General features: G+C 40.5%; 1 protein-coding gene across 1 annotated transcript in view; it reads left to right on the forward strand.

Moving 5' to 3' along the window:
• Positions 1-20,805, forward strand: part of PHLPP1 (PH domain and leucine rich repeat protein phosphatase 1) — a 144,862-nt gene that overhangs the window by 102,518 nt on the left and 21,539 nt on the right. The window contains 6 exon segments of the mRNA XM_054058791.1: positions 1,379-1,525; positions 2,063-2,293; positions 4,251-4,453; positions 6,063-6,123; positions 8,013-8,108; positions 11,950-12,105. Of these exon segments, the coding sequence (XP_053914766.1) occupies positions 1,379-1,525; positions 2,063-2,293; positions 4,251-4,453; positions 6,063-6,123; positions 8,013-8,108; positions 11,950-12,105 (894 nt within the window).

Consider the following 20,805-nt stretch of genomic DNA (forward strand, 5'->3'; position numbering starts at 1 on the left):
CCACACTTCATTTACAACCCCCATTGAAATATGATACGAAGGCACGACTTATATTTTCATGTTGAGTTCCAGTTAGTTGAGGTTAGTTTGATTTAGGCAAGACTAAAGGTACATACCAGCATCCTCAGTGGGTGAGGATTGCTAAGAGTTGTTTAGCATTTAAAACTTTTTAACCTGTTTAATGCTCGATGTGTTTTCTATCTGTGTTTTCTGGTTGGGGGAGGACAAAGTGCTTTGAGGTAAGAATGCGCTTGCCCAGTGCAGAGGCTATAGATGCACTGGCACATGCTATTGGAGATCACTTTAATGTGGAATAGCAGCATTCGCAGGTGCAGTTTTGCTTCCATTGCCATATTATATAAAAGCCTCCTCGCATAAATAAAGGACTTGAGCCTTAACGAATGGAAAATGAAGTCCAAATAAAATGTCCTGGCGTAAACCATGCCAGAAAAGAAACTTCCTCCCATCTATCGGAATCTGACACAGATCTTTTCATTCATCCTTTTACTTGCCTTTAGGCATACCTCCCAGTGGTTGTTAGGCAACCATAATAATGTTGCTGAACATGCAGGCTGGCTAATTGGATTGCCCCTTTCTTGGATTTTTTTTTTTTTTGTACAAAGAGTCTTGGTCGCCTTTAAGAAGGCAAGCATATGCAACTTGCTTTGCTGGCTGATGTGATAAAAGCCCCTTGGTTTTAAGAGTTCTGCGACACATCAAGGGCAGAATTTTGCAAACTGTGTGAGCTTTGACGTCATGCTTAATCGAGAGCATAAGAATTTGCCTTTGCCACTACAGAAGTCTTGCTAAATTCTGCTCTAATTCAGCTCGTTCCCCAGTTGTATTCAAACCAGACTATTCTAATGAGAATTTTTGTTTGAAAGGCAGTATCACTACTCACGTGAATGGAGCTGAGCTGCATCGCAAAAATTTAGTGTTCACATAGGCTGAGAATTTTCTGCACATTGTAGTCAGTGTCATTAGGGAACTCTTAGTAGCAAGAAATAAGTTCAGAAAAATTGCTTTGCTCTAGTACAGGATGAGGTGCCACAGAAGGAACGACTTAGAATTAGAATGAATTAGAAGGGGGTTTGTTCTTTTTACATTCATGGGAAAATATTATTTAGCGTGTTGTTCAGGAGTGTGTGTTTCTCTATGCCAGCTTAAAGTAAGTGAACTCTTGTAAGTGGTATTGAACCTGAGTGTCTAGTAGTTTCCCTGGTTGTTCTGAGTGCATAAACTAAAAATGCCTGTGATGTACATTTACATAACCAAACTTACCTTGTTTTGATTATTGCAAGGGAAGTTGGCATTGTTTATGCTCCTTTTATTTGTCTCCTTTATTATTTTTCTTTAATTTTATTTTTTCTTGCTGCAGATTCACCAAGTTGAAGAGCCTTAACCTTTCCAATAATAATTTAGGAGACTTCCCACTGGCAGTCTGCAGTATCCCAACCCTGACTGAACTCAACGTGTCCTGTAATGCCCTCAGAAGTGTTCCAGCAGTTGTAGGCGAGATGCACAAGCAAGTACTTTCTTAAAATTTAATGTACACAGACTGATAATATAGACAACAAGCAGTTTCATGACTCTGTACATAATCTCGAGAAACAGTTTGAACCTACAGGGTTTTGTCAGAGCCGACGAGCTTGTAGATCTGTATGGAAGCATTTGTGAACTGCGTGTGGAGGGGAAAAACCCTTTGTGTCTTGAAGCTCTTCTGGCCCCCAGTATTTGACACAAGGGCCACCTTCATGATGAAAATCTTTAAACCCCTTTGGTTACATGCTTCATCTGTCAATTACACAAGTCACAGTTCTGGAGATGTTTGAAGGTATTACAAAACTGTCCAGCACAGCCTGCATTTCATAGTTGCAAGGCTTTTAATTTGGTTGGTATAGCAGATGTTAGTGTAATTCCGTAACACTTTTCTTTCTTCTGCCCTTTTGTATATTTATTTCACTGTAACTGCAGCAGATGTTGTGTGTTTATAGGAAAGAAATGTGCTTTAACAGGTCACTCACTTTCTTCACTCTCTCTTCCCCTCCCTGGCTTTTAATAGCTTACAGACATTTTTGCTGGATGGCAACTTTCTCCAGTCCCTTCCTGATGAGCTGGAGCATATGCATCAGCTCAGCTATGTCAGTCTGTCCTTCAATGAGTTCACCGACATTCCAGGGGTGCTGGAGAAGCTCTCGGGCATGGATAAGCTCTGTATGTCAGGAAACTGCATGGAGACCCTGAACCTACAGGTGTTAAAAAGGATGCCTCACATCAAGCATGTGGATCTAAGGTAGGTATTTGAAAAAGGGTGAAAAAAAGTGGGTCTAAATTACTGATATTGAAGCAGTTTCTCTTTGGTCATCAGAGTAGCCCCCAAGTATGAATCCATTGTGTTAGTCCACTCAACTGTATTTCTGGCAGTATTATGAAACTCACGGCACTTGCTGTGCTTTAGCACTCTTCTTTGAGGAAGAAGTAGCATTTAGGAGGATCAATAGCTAGGAAAATGAGTGAAGGAAGTTAGTGTTTATAAAAAAAAAAACCAAACAAAAGGAGTCACACTGGTGACTCCTGCAGTTCTAGTTGGAGCAGTGTTAATGTAATATAAATTATAGTGCTTGACTCGAAAAGCTTCCATCTGAAATCTTACAGATATGTAAGATGGAGAAAAGGGTAGTGAAGGTGAGAGGACAAAAATAGATATTCTAGTATTTCTTGGTATGTTCAAAAGCCTAGTCTACCATGAGTAGCATGATTTTATTGATGTCGTCATCGATCTAAAGAGATCTTTATTGCAAAATGGCTGTGGTGTGAGGTGGTTCTTTATTCTTTCGGTGTTTGCAGAAGCCAACTTCTGCAATCAGCTGCACAAGGCTTAATTCAGACCCCAGACCATGAGGTCCAAATAACAATTTTAGAAACATTTTGTTAAATTAAACTCTCCAAGCTAAAACTTGGCATACCACGTTGCTGTGTGTCCAACAGACTTTGCAATCAAGGAAGGGCCAGCACAAGTTAGGAGAACAGCTAGAATAGATGGATGAATTCTGAAGTGTGTATGGTGGGGTTAAAATATGTCTCTGTGTGTGTTTGTATGTATGTTAAAAGCAAATAAATAAACCAGCATTGGTGTAGGGGTGCTGTGGCTGAGCTGAGTTCTAATGGTGCAGTTCCAGCCCTCTCATTGTCTGCTGCATCCTTCCTGCTTTGTAATGCTGCCTGGAATGGTAAATGTCAAATGGGTTTGTAAACTGTACTTGGCTGCACAGTGGAGTGCTTTGCTTCAGTGAAATCAGAAGGAAGCACTGCTGGTAAACTGAAAACAGCAAAAGTAAGCTGTGGTATGGGAGGGGGGCATATTACACCTTTTCTTTTAATTGGACAATGTAGCTACTCTGAAAACACAGCTGTTACACAGAGGGCAACTCTTTGAAAGCAAAAGTAACAAGAAAACTGCATGTATATGCCATTGTCCTCACTAAAGGAGGCTTAATGGGCCATTATTATACAGATTTTAGTGTTCTGGTCAGAGGTGAGAATTTGAAACTGAATTCTTTGGGGTGCTGTAACATCTCAAGTGTTGCTGGGTTATAAGTAATGTTATATCAGTTGTAATGTCGGGAAGTTGCTGGGTGTTGGCAGTACACTGCAGTGAAGATGTGATAAAACCCATTCTCTGTTATCTGACAGACCCACTCATCTTGAGTTTTTGCTTTTTCTTTCAACACCCATTTTCAGGCCTCTGAATTTGGCCTCTGTGGTACATGGCAAAGTAAGAGGCAAATATGGGAATTCATAGATCTCAGTTTGGCCTTTCAGTAAGACAACCTGCAGATATTGGAGCCTCTTACTCGTATCTGCAAAGCTTTTACAGCAGATGCTCAGATAGGCCAGCAGGAACTGTAGATGTTTTGTTCTTTTCCAGACTTATCAGGCACAAATAACAGCCAGATCATGTTTTATTTTTATAGACACAATAACAGTAATACTTACATTCTTGCAGAGCTTTTTATCAGTAGTTTAGAAAGAAACTTGGTGTCATCCTTCGTCATGATGGATAGACCAACAGAGGTGATCCATCCTGGTTTTAAAATACTGTAACAAAGGGGAAAATACTTAAAATCAACCTTGATCAGAACCTGGAGGCGTGCTGGTTTAATCCAGCTCAACTGATTGTAGAGTGGGCATTGGTTTGTCAGTGGGGGTCTGCCATATAAATACACTTAATCTCCTTTTTTGTCTACAAGATTGAATTCAATTAGGAGATTGGAGGCCAGTGAAATAGATTTTCTGCATCATGTGACCCAACTGGATCTCAGAGACAACAAGCTCGGGGAGCTGGATGCAACCATTTTTAACAATGTCGAAGTGTTACACTGTGAACGGAATCAACTGGTAACCCTCAAAATCAGCGGATATTTTCTCAAAGTGCTGTACGCTTCCTCAAATGGTAAGTGCACTTTCAGGGTTTTCATACCCAGTTCTCCATGGGATGCTTGTGGAGTGCAGTGCATGTAATCCACAAGGTTCTTGACGTGACCCATGAATGAAAAGGTTTCACGTATGCCATGTCATGCTACTGCCAATTCAAAGCTTAGAAGTGACTGTGAAATAACACTGGGCTACTGATTTTGAGGTTTCAAAGCTGTTAAAAACTTAAGATATGGGCTGAAGTTCATCTCTCGCAGCTGGAAGGGCTCTTGAAGTTGGCAGTTCTTTGGGTTGTATTAATGTGTTGCTTTACCAAGGCAAACAGGGAATTTATTGCTTTTCCCCAGAGTTGAGAAAGTTTAAACAAGTTGCTGTTTATGAGACAAACTAGAACAATATATAATTTGCTACTGCCTCTAGGTGCTTACTTTGGCCAGAAAGCTACAAAATCTATAATAAGTAATTTCATTTGTGTTCAATAATAAAAATAATGCTGCATTTTCCAATTGACTAACTCCTGTGTTCCATGAATAGGATTTATTTGATCTGTCTCTGGAAGCTGCTGTTACTTAAAATACTCAGTTTTCAGCACCATTTTTATTGTTTGGAATAGTTTAGTATGGAGTAAGCAAAATGCAAGCTCAAAAAGCTGTGAATTTGCTGAACAGCCTGCACTGCCTTTAAAAGGCTGTCACCTTAATGATATCCCAGCCTGTGCCTTCATTAAATATTCATGCCAGGATCTTTGTAGCTGCGAAAAGTTAACAATCTGAGCATGTGCTGTGCAATGTGAGCTGAGAACAGAAGTCAACCCGTATCTCACAATCAGCTGCCTGTTTGGTCTTGCTGTTCCTCCTGGCTATCCTCTTTGTACTCTTCAGATACCTTGTTTTAGTCTCGTCTTCCAAAGGAACAGTGATGTTTGTTACATTTTCACTTTAGTGGAATTTCTGTAGAGTTAAATAAATGTCTGCTGGTTTTGTTTCAACCTGTATTGCTAAGCATTAGCTACCTGAAAACCTTAGAATATGAAATATTATTGAAGCAATCGAAATACAACATTATTATCAGTAGTTGAGACACTGTGAAGGGTCTGTAAGGCTTCCTGAACCAGGAATTCCACAGGGATGCAAAGGCTTATGTAATGTGTTGAAAAATACTCTGGATCTTGCCATGACCTGGAGGGTACTGGGGTTTTCTGTAGCTTGCTGTTCCAGAGTGGGGTGTTTCCCTTCTGTGCCTGTACCACTAGTGACCAGTGGAAAAAAGTGGAGCAGGTTCATGACTGACTGTTCTGTGTAGAGTATGGTGAAGGTGAAGTCACAGCTGTGGGACAAAAGTAAAAAAAATGAGAAATGGCCATGAAACTTAAAATCCTCCAGTTTTTCCTTCCTGATCAGTTATGCAGTGTCTGTCATAGCAAGTACAATGTAATAACAGCAAATGTACTCAGACATACTCAAGTAACAAATCTTGGTTCACACAGGTCCAGATCCTTGGAAGTTTATTAAGTTACTGACTTGTTCTGAAATCTCTTGGTGTTAGCTGCTTAAAGTAACTCTTACGTAACAGCCATTTAGGTGCAAATCTACATGACCACTTTCGTTTTTATTTATTTTTCCCACTAGAACTTGTTCACCTTGATGTGTATCCAGTTCCCAATTGCCTGACCTATATGGATATTTCTAGGTAAGAGTATTTTTTTTTTTTTCTTGGGCCTCTAAAATATACATCTGTGTGGTTTGTGGAGAAATGATGTTAACTGATGTTTAACTGGGAGGGAGTGGCAGCAAGATTGGACTTAAGATTTGAGAACTGATTCTCAGAGTTAAAGGACAGGCTTTTCTCTACTGGCTAGTTCTTCCCTGTTTCCTTTTTATAGATTTACTTTTTAATTTTTTCTTAGTGCTAAAAGCAAAATGTGCCTTTGTAGTTAAGGAAAGTTTCACTGATTTAAAGATTTCATATCTTATGGAGATACACACAGTGATTCAGTTGTGCACCAGTATGAGACATGTACAGAAATTTCCTTTCTGGATATGTCTGTGTCACAAGCCCGGCGTAGGTGACAGTTTGATAGTTTACTCATCAGTTCAGCAGCTCCTGCAGCTCATCATTGTTCTTCACAGCCCTAGCTGCTGCAGGGGTGCCTGCAGTTGCCATTTGAATGCATCCATAAATCTCACCTTAACAAGAGAAGTACCATAAGGAAAGAAATGACAAATGGGTTGTTTTAGCTTGCTTTAGAACTTAAGGACTGAATCAGGAAAACACTTTATACATATTCTTAATGCCTATCTTATTTAAGGAATTACTCATCCGCGGATTGAAGTGGTGATCTCATTCATTAAAAAGCCTGCTTAAAGCACTCTGAAGCTGTTGAGGGTGATCGTAACAATTAGTCAATTAACCTAGACAAGTGGTGATCAACCTCAAAATTTCAACTATGAGTTGCTCGCACTGTGCACCTAAATGTAACATGCAGATGTGACTAAGTGTAATTTCTTGAAAAGCATCCTTTTATAGAGCTGTGTTCTCCGTTTAGACGTACACAAAATTGGTGCAGAGTGTGTGATTTTGATCACAAAACTCTTTTTGTGACTCATTTCAGTGATGGCATTGTAACTAAATTGATAGGGTGTCTTCAGCTTCTTGGCTTGCTTGGAATTTGGGAAATCTGAGATTGAAAAGGAAGCTATTTGAGTATAAGAGGGGTTGGGGTTGCTATCGCATACTTTGGTAAAAGTCAATTGCGTGAGTAATCTATAGGACATGAATGAGCGTGAACATTCGTTTATGTTCATGCTGTGTAAGGATCCTATTCTGAACTTCAAGTCTGCGAGTGCCTGAATATTGTGTGATGCCCAGTTTTGCATTTGTGTGTGCTAACTGAAGTAGTGGCTATGTGGATACTTAAACGCACAATTTCTTCTGTGTATTTTGTGCTGTTAATTTTTGTTTTTAAGGCCTGGGTGCCCCACTATGCGTAGCTGTGTGCTTTCAGTGCAGTATTTGGAAACATGTAACTCTAACAACTTGGTTTTTAGAAGAATTAGGTTTTGTGCAGGCAAATGCAAGAAAAGCAAAATGCTTGACTTTAAAGATACCCAAAAGAAAAAATTTTGCTCTGTTCAGCAAGATAGCTGGAGTGGTAGCGTGGATTTCAGGACTGAATTTCTAGGGCATCGAAGAGGTGTGTTTCAACTGTGTAGTGTGAATGTCTTCTGAGGGAAGATTTCACAACTTTTCTTCTACATGGAGCGACTTCTTCATCCTCAGTAGTCTGATGGTCTTAATACTTCTTCCCTGATAGTTTGGAAGCAGCTTTTTCCATTTTATTGGTGCCTGCACATCTAGGGAGGTTAAGGATGCTGTTAGCTTTCCTGTCCCCTCACTCAAGACTTTACTGTGCTGGTAGTGCCCTTAGACAAGGAGGGGTGATAAAATCTCATAGGAAACATACTATGTAGCAGATATATTTCCTGCAGGTATCTGTATCTCTCTTGAGGCGGTATTCTTCATTGCCTTTACGTCTCAATTATCATTTAATTATGCCTCTTTATGTTGTTTATTAATAGAAATCACCTGGAAAACCTGCCTGAGTGGGTATGTGACAGCAGGAAACTGGAAGTGTTGGATGTTGGCCACAATCGGATACGTGAGTTGCCTGCCCGGTGAGTCTTGCAAACCAGTTGCACGAAGTGGAACAGAATAAGCAATTCAGAAATAATTGCTGATTCGAGGTTAAGCTTGTTCAAGTGATTATCAAGCCCGTTTTATCTTTTTGTTTGATTTTATTTTTGCCTTGTGGGGTGTCGTCAAGCCTTGAGCTTCCATGCAGCTTTTCTTTTGCTTTTATGGAGAGAAAACAGTGCCTTTGAACTCCACTTGGAAGGTTTGAAGCTGTTCATGTGGATGTTCAGGCAGGAAAGCCCTTTATTTTTAATACTGAAGATTAAATATTTACAGCCATAATTTTGCATGACAGTTTAGAGATCCAGAACTTGTAACTTAGTTTCAGTGGTGGCAAGAGACTCTAGTTCACAGCCCTGTTTGAGTGAAAGTAATTGAGAGGAGAATGTAGAATCTCATCAGGCAAACAAACTCCTGCAAATAGAAATCGCCTTTGCTACAAAGTTGATGTCTATTTCAAGAGTCTAAATTTAATAAATATAAATGGCGGGAAAGCAAGTGAATAGGAAGAACTGTAAAAAGGAGATGAGTTTAAATAATGAATGGCTTTTATTAGTTTTTTTTTTCTAGAGATACCTATTCCAGGTGTGTATGCTGGTCAGGTGCTAGTATTGAGAATTTTTAAGTCCCTGACTTCACTGAAAGAGACCTGTCATTCTTTGCTGCTCTGTACACTTCAAAAAAAGATGTTAAAGAGGCAGAACCTACTAGGCACAAAGGACCAAGTTGTGTGCAGAGCCATTGAATGTTGTAGACAGCTAGTATATGATAGGCTATTAGGTATTTTCCTTACAGAGTTGTACAGCCTAGAAGTGCATCAGAAATCAAAAAAGGATAGTTTTGTATGGGTCAGATGAATGTGCCATATGGTGTAAACTGGCAATTTTAATGTAAAAAATGGGAAGAGAATAGATTTCAGAAGTGTGGGCAGAAAATGATGGGAGGAGATTTACTGAGAAAACTAACGGGCTAATGTGCAGACTATTAATACCTCTATTTTTTTCCACATGAAATGAAACCATGCCTACTCAGAAGGTGGGGGGAGCAAAAGTTCATTTGCCTTTCATTTGCACTTCATAACAGCAAAGACTATCAAGGCATACCGGATATCTTCAGGAGATTAATGATTAGCTGGAATTAGGTACAGTCAACATCCCACTTGTCTCTCCTGCCATCTTATCATTAACCCCAGGAAACAGTTTATCTTTAAAGGCTCCTCTTTGTTGTGTGTGTCTAGATAACTTGGCTCCTAATAAGTCAACTCAGTTTTGAGACCAAGTTCAAAACACAGGCTTTGAACATCTGTTAAACTTTAGGGAAATTTGAGTCTGGATTAAAATGCAAATGTCTTGGGCATATAGATCTACTGTTAGGTATCAGGTAAATACTAGTGCCCAGAAAGTGTGTTCACGTGCACTGCGTGGTTTTTTCTTCTGCATAGACTAGCACTCTGAAAACCTGTGAAGCTGAGGAAGCAGGACCATCTAGGAGGGTGCTTGCAACTTAACCATAGATGTTTGAGCCTTGACCAACAGGCAGTTTCCAGGAAGGCTGAGGGTTGCACCTAATCTAAACAAACTATAGTTGGTGCTATGTGCGTTTGCTTCAAAACAGAGAAATAATCCTTGAAGACAAAGAGTTGAGGCAATTGAGATAGAGGACTGTGTACTAATGTTTGTCTCAATTAAAGAAAATGGGGACAATGTACACTGGGCTGTAATGCAGCCATTTCTGCTTTAAAAGTACAGAAAAATAACAAAAATGGTACTTAGTTTTAACTATGCAGGACAAATTCATTGTTGTAAAACTGATATTGCCAAAGATTGTTCAAAGAAAATGGAAATGCTTCAGTTAAGGGCTGCTGCCACCGGTGAATATGTGTACTTTAGTTCCTTTTTGTCTGTCTTTTTAAATGATCTATTTGTATTCAACATTGTGTTCTCTTGAACAGTTACTTATTAAAGGAATTGGTTGAATGCTTTCACCAAACCTATTCTGTCAGACGATGCTGAGTGTTAGGCTTGTCCTTAGAATCTTTTGATCTTGTCAAAACTTTCAGTGAGAGTCAGGCAGGTAAGAAAGCTGCCCGTAGCTAAGATCAGTCCCAGTGGTTTCCCACCCAGCTTGAGAAGTAGGTGGCTCAGGCTAATCAGGAGCTCGCTTAGTTAAATACTGGTGATTCAACCTCTCTTCAGGGAGCCCAGTTCCTTTGGTGCTTGTGTAACTTGGAAAATAAACAAACAAAAAAAAACCACACACACACAAAAAAGAAGGGGGAAAGAAACCCCTCAAAGAGTTAGTTCTTCAGATTTATTTATAAAATGTATTTTCAAGGAAAAGTTCATTGCTGAGTTTTTTGCTACTGTTTGAACTCTTTTTAGTTTAATATGGCACTGCCTCCACCCATCCAAAAATAACCCTGACAATTTATTTTTTTGGAGGTGGTATCACCCAATTCTGCTTTTTCCTGTAATATTATACCGTCGATTATACTGGCCAGTCTTGATTAGGAAAGGAAACAGAATTGAAAGACAAATCCATAAATAAGATATTTTCAAGTAGTAGTGAAGTGAAACAAAAACAGTTAAATGAGAGAAACATAGTGGATATATGCTTATCACTGTATGCTAAGTCTTTTCACCCTGTGCTGAGCCTTCTGGAATGATACAGCTGGCTGTTTGACTTGTATCCGTGGTCATATCACAGGCAATCCAGCCAACTGAGATAACTGTTAACACTGGCGCACAGATACAGGGTATGACGATATCTGTCAAGGGGAAAATACTCAGCGTACTTCAGTGATGATTTTGGCACAATAATCCAATGACCTGGTGTATTGTAGGGGAGGGCGGACGTGGCGAGGCTCTTTGTGTATTTGGGTCATTGTAACAGAGGGAAGATTTTTACTTTAATGCTGAGTAATTTGGGAGTCTTTGAAACAGGTCAGCATGATGCACAGGCTCGCCAGATTAAACAGTATGGTGATGGGAATGTAAGACAGGTGGCAGATGAAGAATAATCTTCTTTTTCTTAATTTGCTGAAAGTGGTTCCCATTGAAAATTGAGAGTTGCTCCATTTTTGAGATCTTTAGGTGTGCAGTTTGAACTCCTTATTACATTGTTTCTACTGCAAATTTTAGTTTTATTATTTGATCAAAACAGCTGTTTATTTCTTGTCTCTTTGCATTGTGTTCTTACCCTTTGCTTCTCCTCCAGCCTCCCAAAAAGTGGAGCAGGGGGATAGAACTCCAGGTCATCTATCGCTTGTAGAAGCTCAAGAATGTAAAGCCGATTAGATAAATTTCATTTGCTGTAGAACTGGAAAGGAGGCTTTCTGTTAGTCTGGTATTAACAGAAAAGGAAAACAGGGGGTGGGGAATTGCATTAGATTATGAGTCAGCACTTGATGAATAGAGCACTATGCAGCTTGTGGGGTGACTGGTGGTTTCACCCACACTTCTGAAGTTCTTCCATTAGCCAGGGGGATCCCGCAAGTGCAGTTTTCTGCAGGCATTGTCAGCTATTACCTCCTTCACTGTCATGCTTTTATATTTGTGTTTTATACAGTGCAATAAGATAACCCTTTCTCACTGTCTTACTCTTGAATCATCCTTAAACCTCCTTCCCTGTCTCTGAACAACGTTTTTAAGAAGTTGGTGGAGAGTGGGAAGACATTCTGGGATCTGTGCGTAATTAATACCATGTCTCTAATCAGTTGGCTGAATCACTTTCCTGTAATGAACTGTGATACTGCACTTAAATTCTCAAAGCAACTCTTCAGTTTAGATTTTTCTCATTTTTGATGTTTATTATTCCTCCAAGGTTGTTTTACAATAGTAACCTGCGTAAGCTGCTGGCAGGACATAATATGTTAGGAAGGCTACCAGATCGGCTTGAGCGAACACAAGTGGAGGTCCTGGACGTGCAACACAACCAGCTCCTTGAACTGCCATCTAACCTGCTTTTGAAAGCAGACAGGTAAATATAAAGAAATTTCATCTCAATTTGCACGTGAGGAAGTTTGCTTTATGTTTTACTTCCTAGATGAAAGGATAATCTGAGATTCCCCTAATTTGAAAGTTGCCAAGCCTTGTATGGTAAGAACAGATGTCTGTCCAACTCACCAAAACACATTCTTTTTATTCTGGTTTTGTTGCCTTATATGGTTGCTTCTTTTTTCCCCACCAAGCTCCTGCTGAACACCTACTACTTGAAATCTAGCTGTAAAGTGAAGCACATGCTATTTTCTATTTCCTACACTCAGATGGGTTAGTGGCAGTTTCTTTATATATATATTTCTTAGGCTTGTTTGATGAAGTGTGAAAGCTTTTTTCCCCCCCCTTCAGTTAGAGGCTAGAACTTATTTATACCTGTCAAACAAAACAAAATCTGTGCATAAGGCTGTCAGAATAACTCAGTTATTCCTCTGTCCTTGCTTCGTGAATTTTTTATGCCTTTCAGATGTTTGTCACTAATGTAGCCGGTGTCACTACTTGATCTGCTTTCTAGATTCTTATTTTTATGTTGCTGTTTCTTTAGTCTCAGAGTCTTCATAATCTTTTTTTCCCTGTGTGTGAACATACACTGTAAAGCCACTGTGGTTGAAATGTGAGAGGTTGGTAGCATAGTCTGGGGATGGTGATGGGCTCGACCCTCTCGGTGTCAGTGTTCCTTGCACCTTTGTACTTCCACAAGTAATCATGGGATTTCTGTGTGTTCAACCCATACTTAATTTAACAGGTAATGCAACTGTGTGCTGCGGGGTTTTATTTCTGATCCTATGACAAAAGGAATGCATAGCTCCTGGGTTTCTTGAGCAGAGGAGAAGCATGAGAAGTGGTGATCTCACTGTCAGAGCTCCTCACCCAGTTAGGGGTATTGCAAAACCCAGACTTGTATGCTGTTGTCTGTTCTGTCATGAACCTCTGGTTAAACTTCTGAGCACTGACAGGACTGGGAGTTGGAGAATTAGGTTCGTGGTTGAAGTGGTTTCTAAATAAGCTCTTAACATAACTGACTTTTGAACATTCATTGTGTTGTACTTCAATTTTTTGTTTTAACAATATTATTGTGTACCTGTCCACATTCAAGCCTGTGTAAAGTACTAACTTTGGATTAAATTGATTATCAGCCAGGTTATTTTGATGTTAATTTACTGTTTCAGTCTGCACCTTACGTAAAAGTGCAGTCAAGGCATTGAAGCTTAGCAACGTTGCTACTGTAATAATTGCAATTATCTGGCACATTTCTGTTTAAAAGTGGTGAAATTCATAGGCTGTTCATGTGGCAAGGATGTTTCATATCAGCAGCTATAATTGTGTTGTGGATGACTTCCAACTATTGTACATAAGAGATTTTATGAACTTCAGAAATGCAACCTTGTAAAAAGCTTTTTTTTTTGTACAGGAAGTTGTAAAATTTGCTCGATCAAAAAATCCTGTTTACAAGTCTCAAGTTGAAATTCCTTTCTGTTAACTTGGGAAGGACATAAATCTTTTATTAACTTTCAGAAAGCCACCGGCATCTTTGAAAGCAAAGAGAGAAATAATTTTGTAAAATTCATATTAGAAACAGGTTATAGGATTAGGATGTAGATTCATGCAATTTTGGCGGTAAGAGGGAACCTGAATAATTTTTTTTTTTTGAACTGCAGCTCATCTTTTTAAACTAAGCTACAAAACTGTAGACAGTTTTTCATTATTTTTTTTTATGATGCCAAAATGAACAAGTACAGGCTAAAACCAGAATTGTGGGGAGATTTCCAGAAGCTGCTAAATGTGTGCTGAAAAGATGTAGAATTGAAAAATATATTGAATAACAGCATTAAATGGCTGATGGAGGATTTTTTCTCCTCTGAAGCTTTTTTCTGCAGCTTTCAAGCAGTACAGGGAACGTGTTCTCAGAGTCTTCTGCAGGTATTAACAGACAGGACTTGGGACTCCGCTGAAGCATTCTGTTTCTGAAGGACTGCATGCAGTGTTAAGGGGCTTGCACTGGAGCAGTTCATGAAGAACTGCCGCCTGTAGGAAGACTTTGAAGTTCCTCGAGAACTGTCTTCTGTGGGAAGGGACCCCATGCTGCAGCACAGGAAGATTGTGAGGAGTCTTCCACCGGGAGGAAAAAGCAGCAGAGACAATATGTAATGAACTGACCCTAATTCCCTGTCCCTCTGCTCTGATGAGGGAAAAGAAGTAGAGAAAATTGGGAGTGAAGTTGAATCCAGGAAGAAGGAAAGGGTGGGAGAAAGATGTTTTATGTTTTAAGACTTCAGTTTATTTCTCATTATCCTACTCTAATTCAATTGGTAATAAGTTAAACTAAATTCTACAAGTCAAGTCTGGTATGCCCATGGCCCCTCCCTATCCTTATTTCAGCCCATGAATTTGTTATGTTTTCTTTCCTCTGTCTAGCTGAGGAGGGGGAGTTGCAGAGCAGCTTCAGTGGACAGCTGGTGTCCAGCCAGAGTCAACCCACTGCACTACAAGAAACATCTTTAAATTTTTTATTTTATTTTCAAATGTTAGCATCTGTCAGCAGATAAGCATCAACAGAAATTAGTCTGAGCTAGGGAAAGGGGTTCAAGGGTTTGTTTTGTTTTGAAAAAGGTAAGATGCTTCACTTCTCCAAGCATTCCCTGGGAAGCACAATCTGTACCAACAGCTGTGCCAAGAGAACTGGGTTTCCCGAGCAGTCTGCCATGGTCTCTGCACAGCGTGTAGTGTTGGACAAATTACTTTACCTTACAAAACCTTTATGTCTCCATAAAATTACTTACCTTTGCAGCCTTGAAGCGATTAGGGTATTGGGATTTTTGTGGAAAGATACTCAGGTCTGTGCAACTGACAGATGATACCTTGTCTGGATGTGAAGCCTCATGCTGTGAATTATAAATGCTTTCTCCTTCCCTATCCTGAATATTTGACAAAGTGGGTGTGAAATGCCTTGGGTGAACTTCAGCACAAGTACTGGTGGGCTTTGACATCTAGAACATATCAGGAAGGGAGGGAAATTGGTGCATTGGTACATGAAGAGAGAATATAAATTTGTGCTGGAAAAATGGGAAAAATACTGAGAAAAACTCTGTTCACTTCATAGAAGAATCAACAAGCACTGTTTTTCTACATTAGTCCTTCAAAAACCAATGAAAAGGTGTCATTCTCTGCTGAAGGGTATACTTTAGGGGCATTTTGTTGGTCTGCTACTTAATTAATTTTCTATTTTAAACTATTACTTGAGGAGGAATTGAGGACTACCTATGAAATGTTTCTTTGACCATGACAGAACTTGATTCTGTTTATTGCACTGAAAATATGCACATCTTGATCATGTTAGCAAGGATTTCTCTTCTAGGGTGGGGATTTTCTTGGCAAGATGAACACCACAGAGGCAGCCAGATAATCTCTTCATTTCTTATTACCAGATGCTGCAAAAACAGAGAATCTATGCAAGTGCTACGACTGATGGGAAAACTCCCAAGCCGAGTCCTGAACTTTTTTCCATGCACCTGCATTCCTGCAGCCTTTCATTTCTGTCATCCGTCACATCTGTTGCGATGCTTTTCCCACTCTGTCCAATTCTTGTACAGACTTTTTACTGCCTTCATTGACCAGCTTGCAGAAAACTACCTTTCAGTGGCATGAAAACTGTTGTACAAAATGCATTTTGCGTTATAAGAGAAAGCTTTATAGAGCTCTAGCTGGGTATGGTAGAAAAGCAGTGGCAGTGGTCAGGGATGTTAAAAATGGAGACGCAGTGGTGAAGAGCAAGGATCTGCCTCTTGCCTAAGCTTCCTTTCCAATTAGCTATTGAAATAGCTATTGAACTATTAAAACAGCTATTGAACTATTTAAATGGAAGTGGGCCTGTGTGAACCTCATGAGGTTCAACAAGGCTAAGTGCAAGGTCCTGCACCTGGGTGGGGTAATCTGTGGTTTCAGTACAGGCTGGGGGATGATGTGATTGAGAGCAGCCCTACAGAGAAGGACTTGGAAGTGTTGATTGATGAGAAGCTCAACGTGAGCTGGCAATGTGCACTCGCAGCCCAGAAGGCTAACCATATCCTGGGCTGCATCAAAAGAAGTGTGGCCAGCAGGGCGAGGGAGATGATTCTGCTCCTCTATTCCTCTCTTGTGAGACCTCACCTGGAGTATTGTGTCCAATTTTGGAATTTCCAACATGAGAGGGATGTGGAACTGTTGGAATGGGTCCAGAGGAAGGCCGCGAAGATGATTGAAGATGATCCAAGGGCTGGAGCACCTCCACTATGAGGACAGACTGAAAGAGTTGGGGCTGTTCAGCCTGGAGAAGAGAAGGCTTCGAGGAGACCTTATGGCAACCTTCCAAGACCTGAAAGGGGCTACAGGAAAGCAGGGGAGGGAAGTTTTACAAGGGCATGGAGCGATGGAGACAAGGGAGGGAGTGGGGTGTGGCTTAAAATTGGAAGGGTGAAGATTGAGATTAGACATTAGGAAGAAATTCTTCACAATGAGGGTGGTGAGGCACTGGCACAGGTTGCCCAGGGAAGCTGTGGGTGCCCCATTCCTGGAGGTGTTCAAGGCCAGGTTGGATGGGACCTTGGGCAGCCTGATCTGGTGGGAGGTGTCCCCGCTTAAGGCAGGGGGGTTGGAACTGGGTGATCTTTAAAGTCCTTTCCAACCCAAACTATTCTATGGTTCTGTGATTTTGTGTATAGCTGTGATGTGCACAGCCTAAACCTTGGGCTTTGTTTTGTCATGTCTGGCAGTGGCCAGCTGTGGTGGCTAAGCCAATGTCAGCTATTCAGAACACATCTAGACTCTCATCTGACTGGATCTTGTTTTCAGCTTTGTTCAGCTGTTCTTATCTGTTTTGATTTTCTGTTTGTTTGTTTTGATTTGATTTAATTTGTTTTGGTTTGTGGTTTTTGGTTGGAGTTCTGGAAGGTGACCCAGATTTGTTTGATATTTGCCATTTCCACCCACTGTTGCTGCTTCTTTTTGATGCAATTATTCAGTCCTGTTGTGGATGCAGGAGAAGTGAGGGAGGAAACAAAGTCAAATGAATGCAAGGAGTTATCTGAGTGTGTGATGCACATACTTCTGTTGCAGAAATGCCTAGTTGCATTTATTTCTTTGAGCTGAGACAACAGCAGCAGTTAGGTGGGTTTTTTTTTTTGGCAGTCCATCAACAGGAAGGGGATTCACTGGAATGCTTTTGCCCTTTTTTTGCATGGGCTGGCTAAAGCGGCTTGATTCCCCTCCCTCCCAAGACACACTGAGCTTACAGGATTCTTCCTGACACAGCTGCTACCACAATCATAAATTATTTTGGGATTAGTTGATCAGAAATTGAGGGCATGTCTCTGCAGCAGAAGGGACTGAAGAAGAAATTTGAATTACTTTGTGCTGATGGAGATCTTGGGGCACAGGCCAAACTGGAGATCTTGATTTCTCTGCATATTCTCTTTTTGCAGCTGCAGTGTTCTTTCCAACTCTTATCAGTTCTTTCAGACTAAGTACAGTGGGTTTGATTTGCTGCTGCTTGGCCATTGGATGCAGTTGTTGGTGTTGCTTCTTTCTATGTTGAACGTTCCTAAGCTTTTCAGAGGCCTTAGATTTTTTTCAGTGGTGCCTGCGCCTTTACAGTCAAGCCAAGTTTGCCAAGCTATCTCAGAAAACGGTGAGGAATTGGGAGATGTGGTATTCTCATGATGGTCTATATTCAGCTTCTGTGTGTGCTCGAGGTAGGCATTGGTGTTAAAAAATGTCAAACCTTCTGCAGTTTTCAGTAGAAGCTTTTCTTCCTCTGCCTTTGGAAGCAGAATCCTCTGAGTTTAAATGAGGAATGCATATGAACACATATTAGGTCTGCATTATTGAATGCAATCCATGTCCTTGATTGTAGTCTGTTCTTTGGGACAATCTTTTTTTCTGTTTTGTCTCTTGGAGAAGTTAAATACAGCAACTTTAATACCTTATAAAAATGAAGGTGACTTACTCCCCAGCCGGAGATCAATGTTTATATTATTACCCCAGATCAAAATTTGCACCTTGTCAGAGCTGAAGGATTCTGACATCTCCCTGCCAGCTCCTTCAGTTCTTTCTTAATCTCCAACACTCTTTTGGGACTTGTTAATTCATGCTCTCCTTGCTATGTTATACTCTGGCATGTGCGCAGGCTGCTGAATTCAGGGTTTTGTAGTGATGCTGTACTTTTTTTCATGAGCTTGTGGTATAACGTGTGGGTGGAATTGGAAAGGGAAAAAATTAATTTTGGACCAAGCTTTAATACTTGACATTCTGCTTCCATCTGATAAGCAGTATGAGTGAGGTATCTTCAAGGAACATGAATCAGTTTAAGTCCATGCACAAGAGAGATGGGAACAGTTGTGCCCAAATAAATTTCTGCTGCTTTAGAGGGCATTTTAAAGATGTGCCTTCTATGGTAGCAGCTGGCACATTGCATGAGGATGAAGAAATGGGGTAGTAGAAATAACCTGGAGGAGAGCTTCTGTGTTAAGTCAGCGTGAGGGAAAACCTGATGGGCGAGTATGATTTTTTTTTTTTTTTTTAATGTAAGATTATAGCACAGAATTGACAAAGCTTTGACAGTAGCAATCTGCTGGTTCGTTCTGTTCTCTGCCCGAAGTATGGTGTCCTTTTTGTTTTGTTTTGTTTCTAAATCCAGAGAACATCTTCAAAGAATTATTATTTGAGAATAACAATGTTTTTACTATTTTAATGTAACAGCTGTTACATGTAAATAAGCAGCATGCTCTTTTCTAAGAAGTTAATTTTATTCTAATGATGTCAGCTATAATCAGAGATTGGTATGTGACTGTCCTGGACCTGACTGAGCGCTACACAGCCATAAGTTGTTACGTATGGGGTAGGCAAAATATCCTTCTACCACAAGTTTCCCATTCTAGACTGTTGGCACAAATTTGCTAGCCACCCAAACCTTGTTCACATCAAGACACTAACCTATAGGTCATGTTGTTGTATTGCTTTCTGGAAAATTTGGCAAAAGGGTAGAGGGACAAACAGCAACAGCTCTCCTTTGTCCTTTCCCCGTTGGAAAAGATATGCATAAAAACTTTTTTCTTCCCAAGAATATGCAGATTCTGGCCACTTTTAATATCAGTAGGGAAAGAGCTTGAAATTTCATGTTGTATTCCACCTGTTATTGAAAACAGAAGATCTTTTGTTTGATGCATTTTTCTTTTGAATTTAAAATTGCTTCAGTATAGTAGACTATTTATTTCAATTTTATCTAAGCAACATACCTTTTCTTACGCAAAGCTTTCAGCTGTGTTTAGGGCTATCTGTACTTGAATGAACTTATGTTCTTCTGAACTTCATAGCCACAGGGTGCTCTGTAGGTTGTCTGTTAGGCTCTTCTTGGTTATTAAAAGAAGGTACTTGTGAAACACTCCCGGTTATTCTGCTGCAGCTTACAAGAACATCAGTAATATACAGAATCCTCTTGAAGATAGTGGAACATGCCTTTCTTGGGGAATGTTTTGCTGCTGCTTCCTCATCTCTGTCGTATTCCTGTGAAAGTTCAGTTTTCCCAGTGGCTTTCAACTTTTTTATTACTGAAGACTTTCCAGGCTGAGCTGAAGAAGACCATTTTGTACTATGAGTGGTACTCAAGATAGTACAACATCAATGTTATTCAAAGTGGCTTTTTTGTGGAGAGAGAAGACTATTATGCATGTTAGATTGAAGCTGTCAAATTAATAGTTGTCTGTAGTTTAGCAATAGGTGTGCTTGTTGGTGTTTAAGTACAGGAGCCGTTGATGTGGTATGCTTCTGCTTAATAGGCCAACTTTGAATGAGCTTAATATAATTTTTGGTTTATAGCTGAAGCGTGAATCATAGAATGGTTTGGGTTGGAAGGTACCTCAAACATCATCCAGTTCAACCCCTTGCCATGGGCAGGGACACCTTCCACTTGCTCAAAGCCTCATCCAACCTGGCCTTTGAAGACCTCTGGGGATGGGGATTCAGGACAACCTGTTCAGTCCCTCACCACCCTCACAGGAAAAAATTTCTTGTTATTATCTATTCTAAATCTCCCTTCTTTCAGCTTAAAACTGTTCCCTCTTGTCCTGTAACTTCATGCCCTTGTAAAAAAGTCTCTCTCCATCTTTCTTGTAGGCCCCCTTTAGGTACTGGAAGGCTGCTATACGATCTCCCTGGAGCCTTCTCTTCTCCAGGCTGAACAAGCCCAACTCTCTCAGCCTGCCTTCATAGAAGAGGTGCTCCAGCCCTTGCATCATTTTTGTGGCTCTCCTCTGGAGTTGATCCAACACTTCCATATTCTTTTTATACCGGGGCCCCCAGAGGTGAACACAGTACTCCAGGTGGGATCTCCTGACAGAGGAGTAGAGGAGGAGAATCACCTCCCTCACCCTGCTGGCCATACTTCTTTTGATGCAGCCCAGGATACTTTCTGGGCTGCAAGCACACATTGCTGGCTCATGTTGAGCTTCTCATCCCATCCACCAGCACTCCAAGTCCTTCTCTGCAGGGCTGCTCTCAGTCCATTCTCTGCCCAACCTTGTTTGTGCTTGGGATTTGCCCTAGCCTACATACAGGACTCTGGCTTGGCCTTGTTGAACTTCATGATGTTCACATGGGCCTACTCTGAAGCCTGTCAAGGTCCCTCTGGATGGCATCACTTCCCTCCAGCATG

This window comes from Cuculus canorus, chromosome 2 (genome assembly GCF_017976375.1).
Source record: "Cuculus canorus isolate bCucCan1 chromosome 2, bCucCan1.pri, whole genome shotgun sequence".
Taxonomy (NCBI): Eukaryota; Metazoa; Chordata; class Aves; order Cuculiformes; family Cuculidae; genus Cuculus; species Cuculus canorus.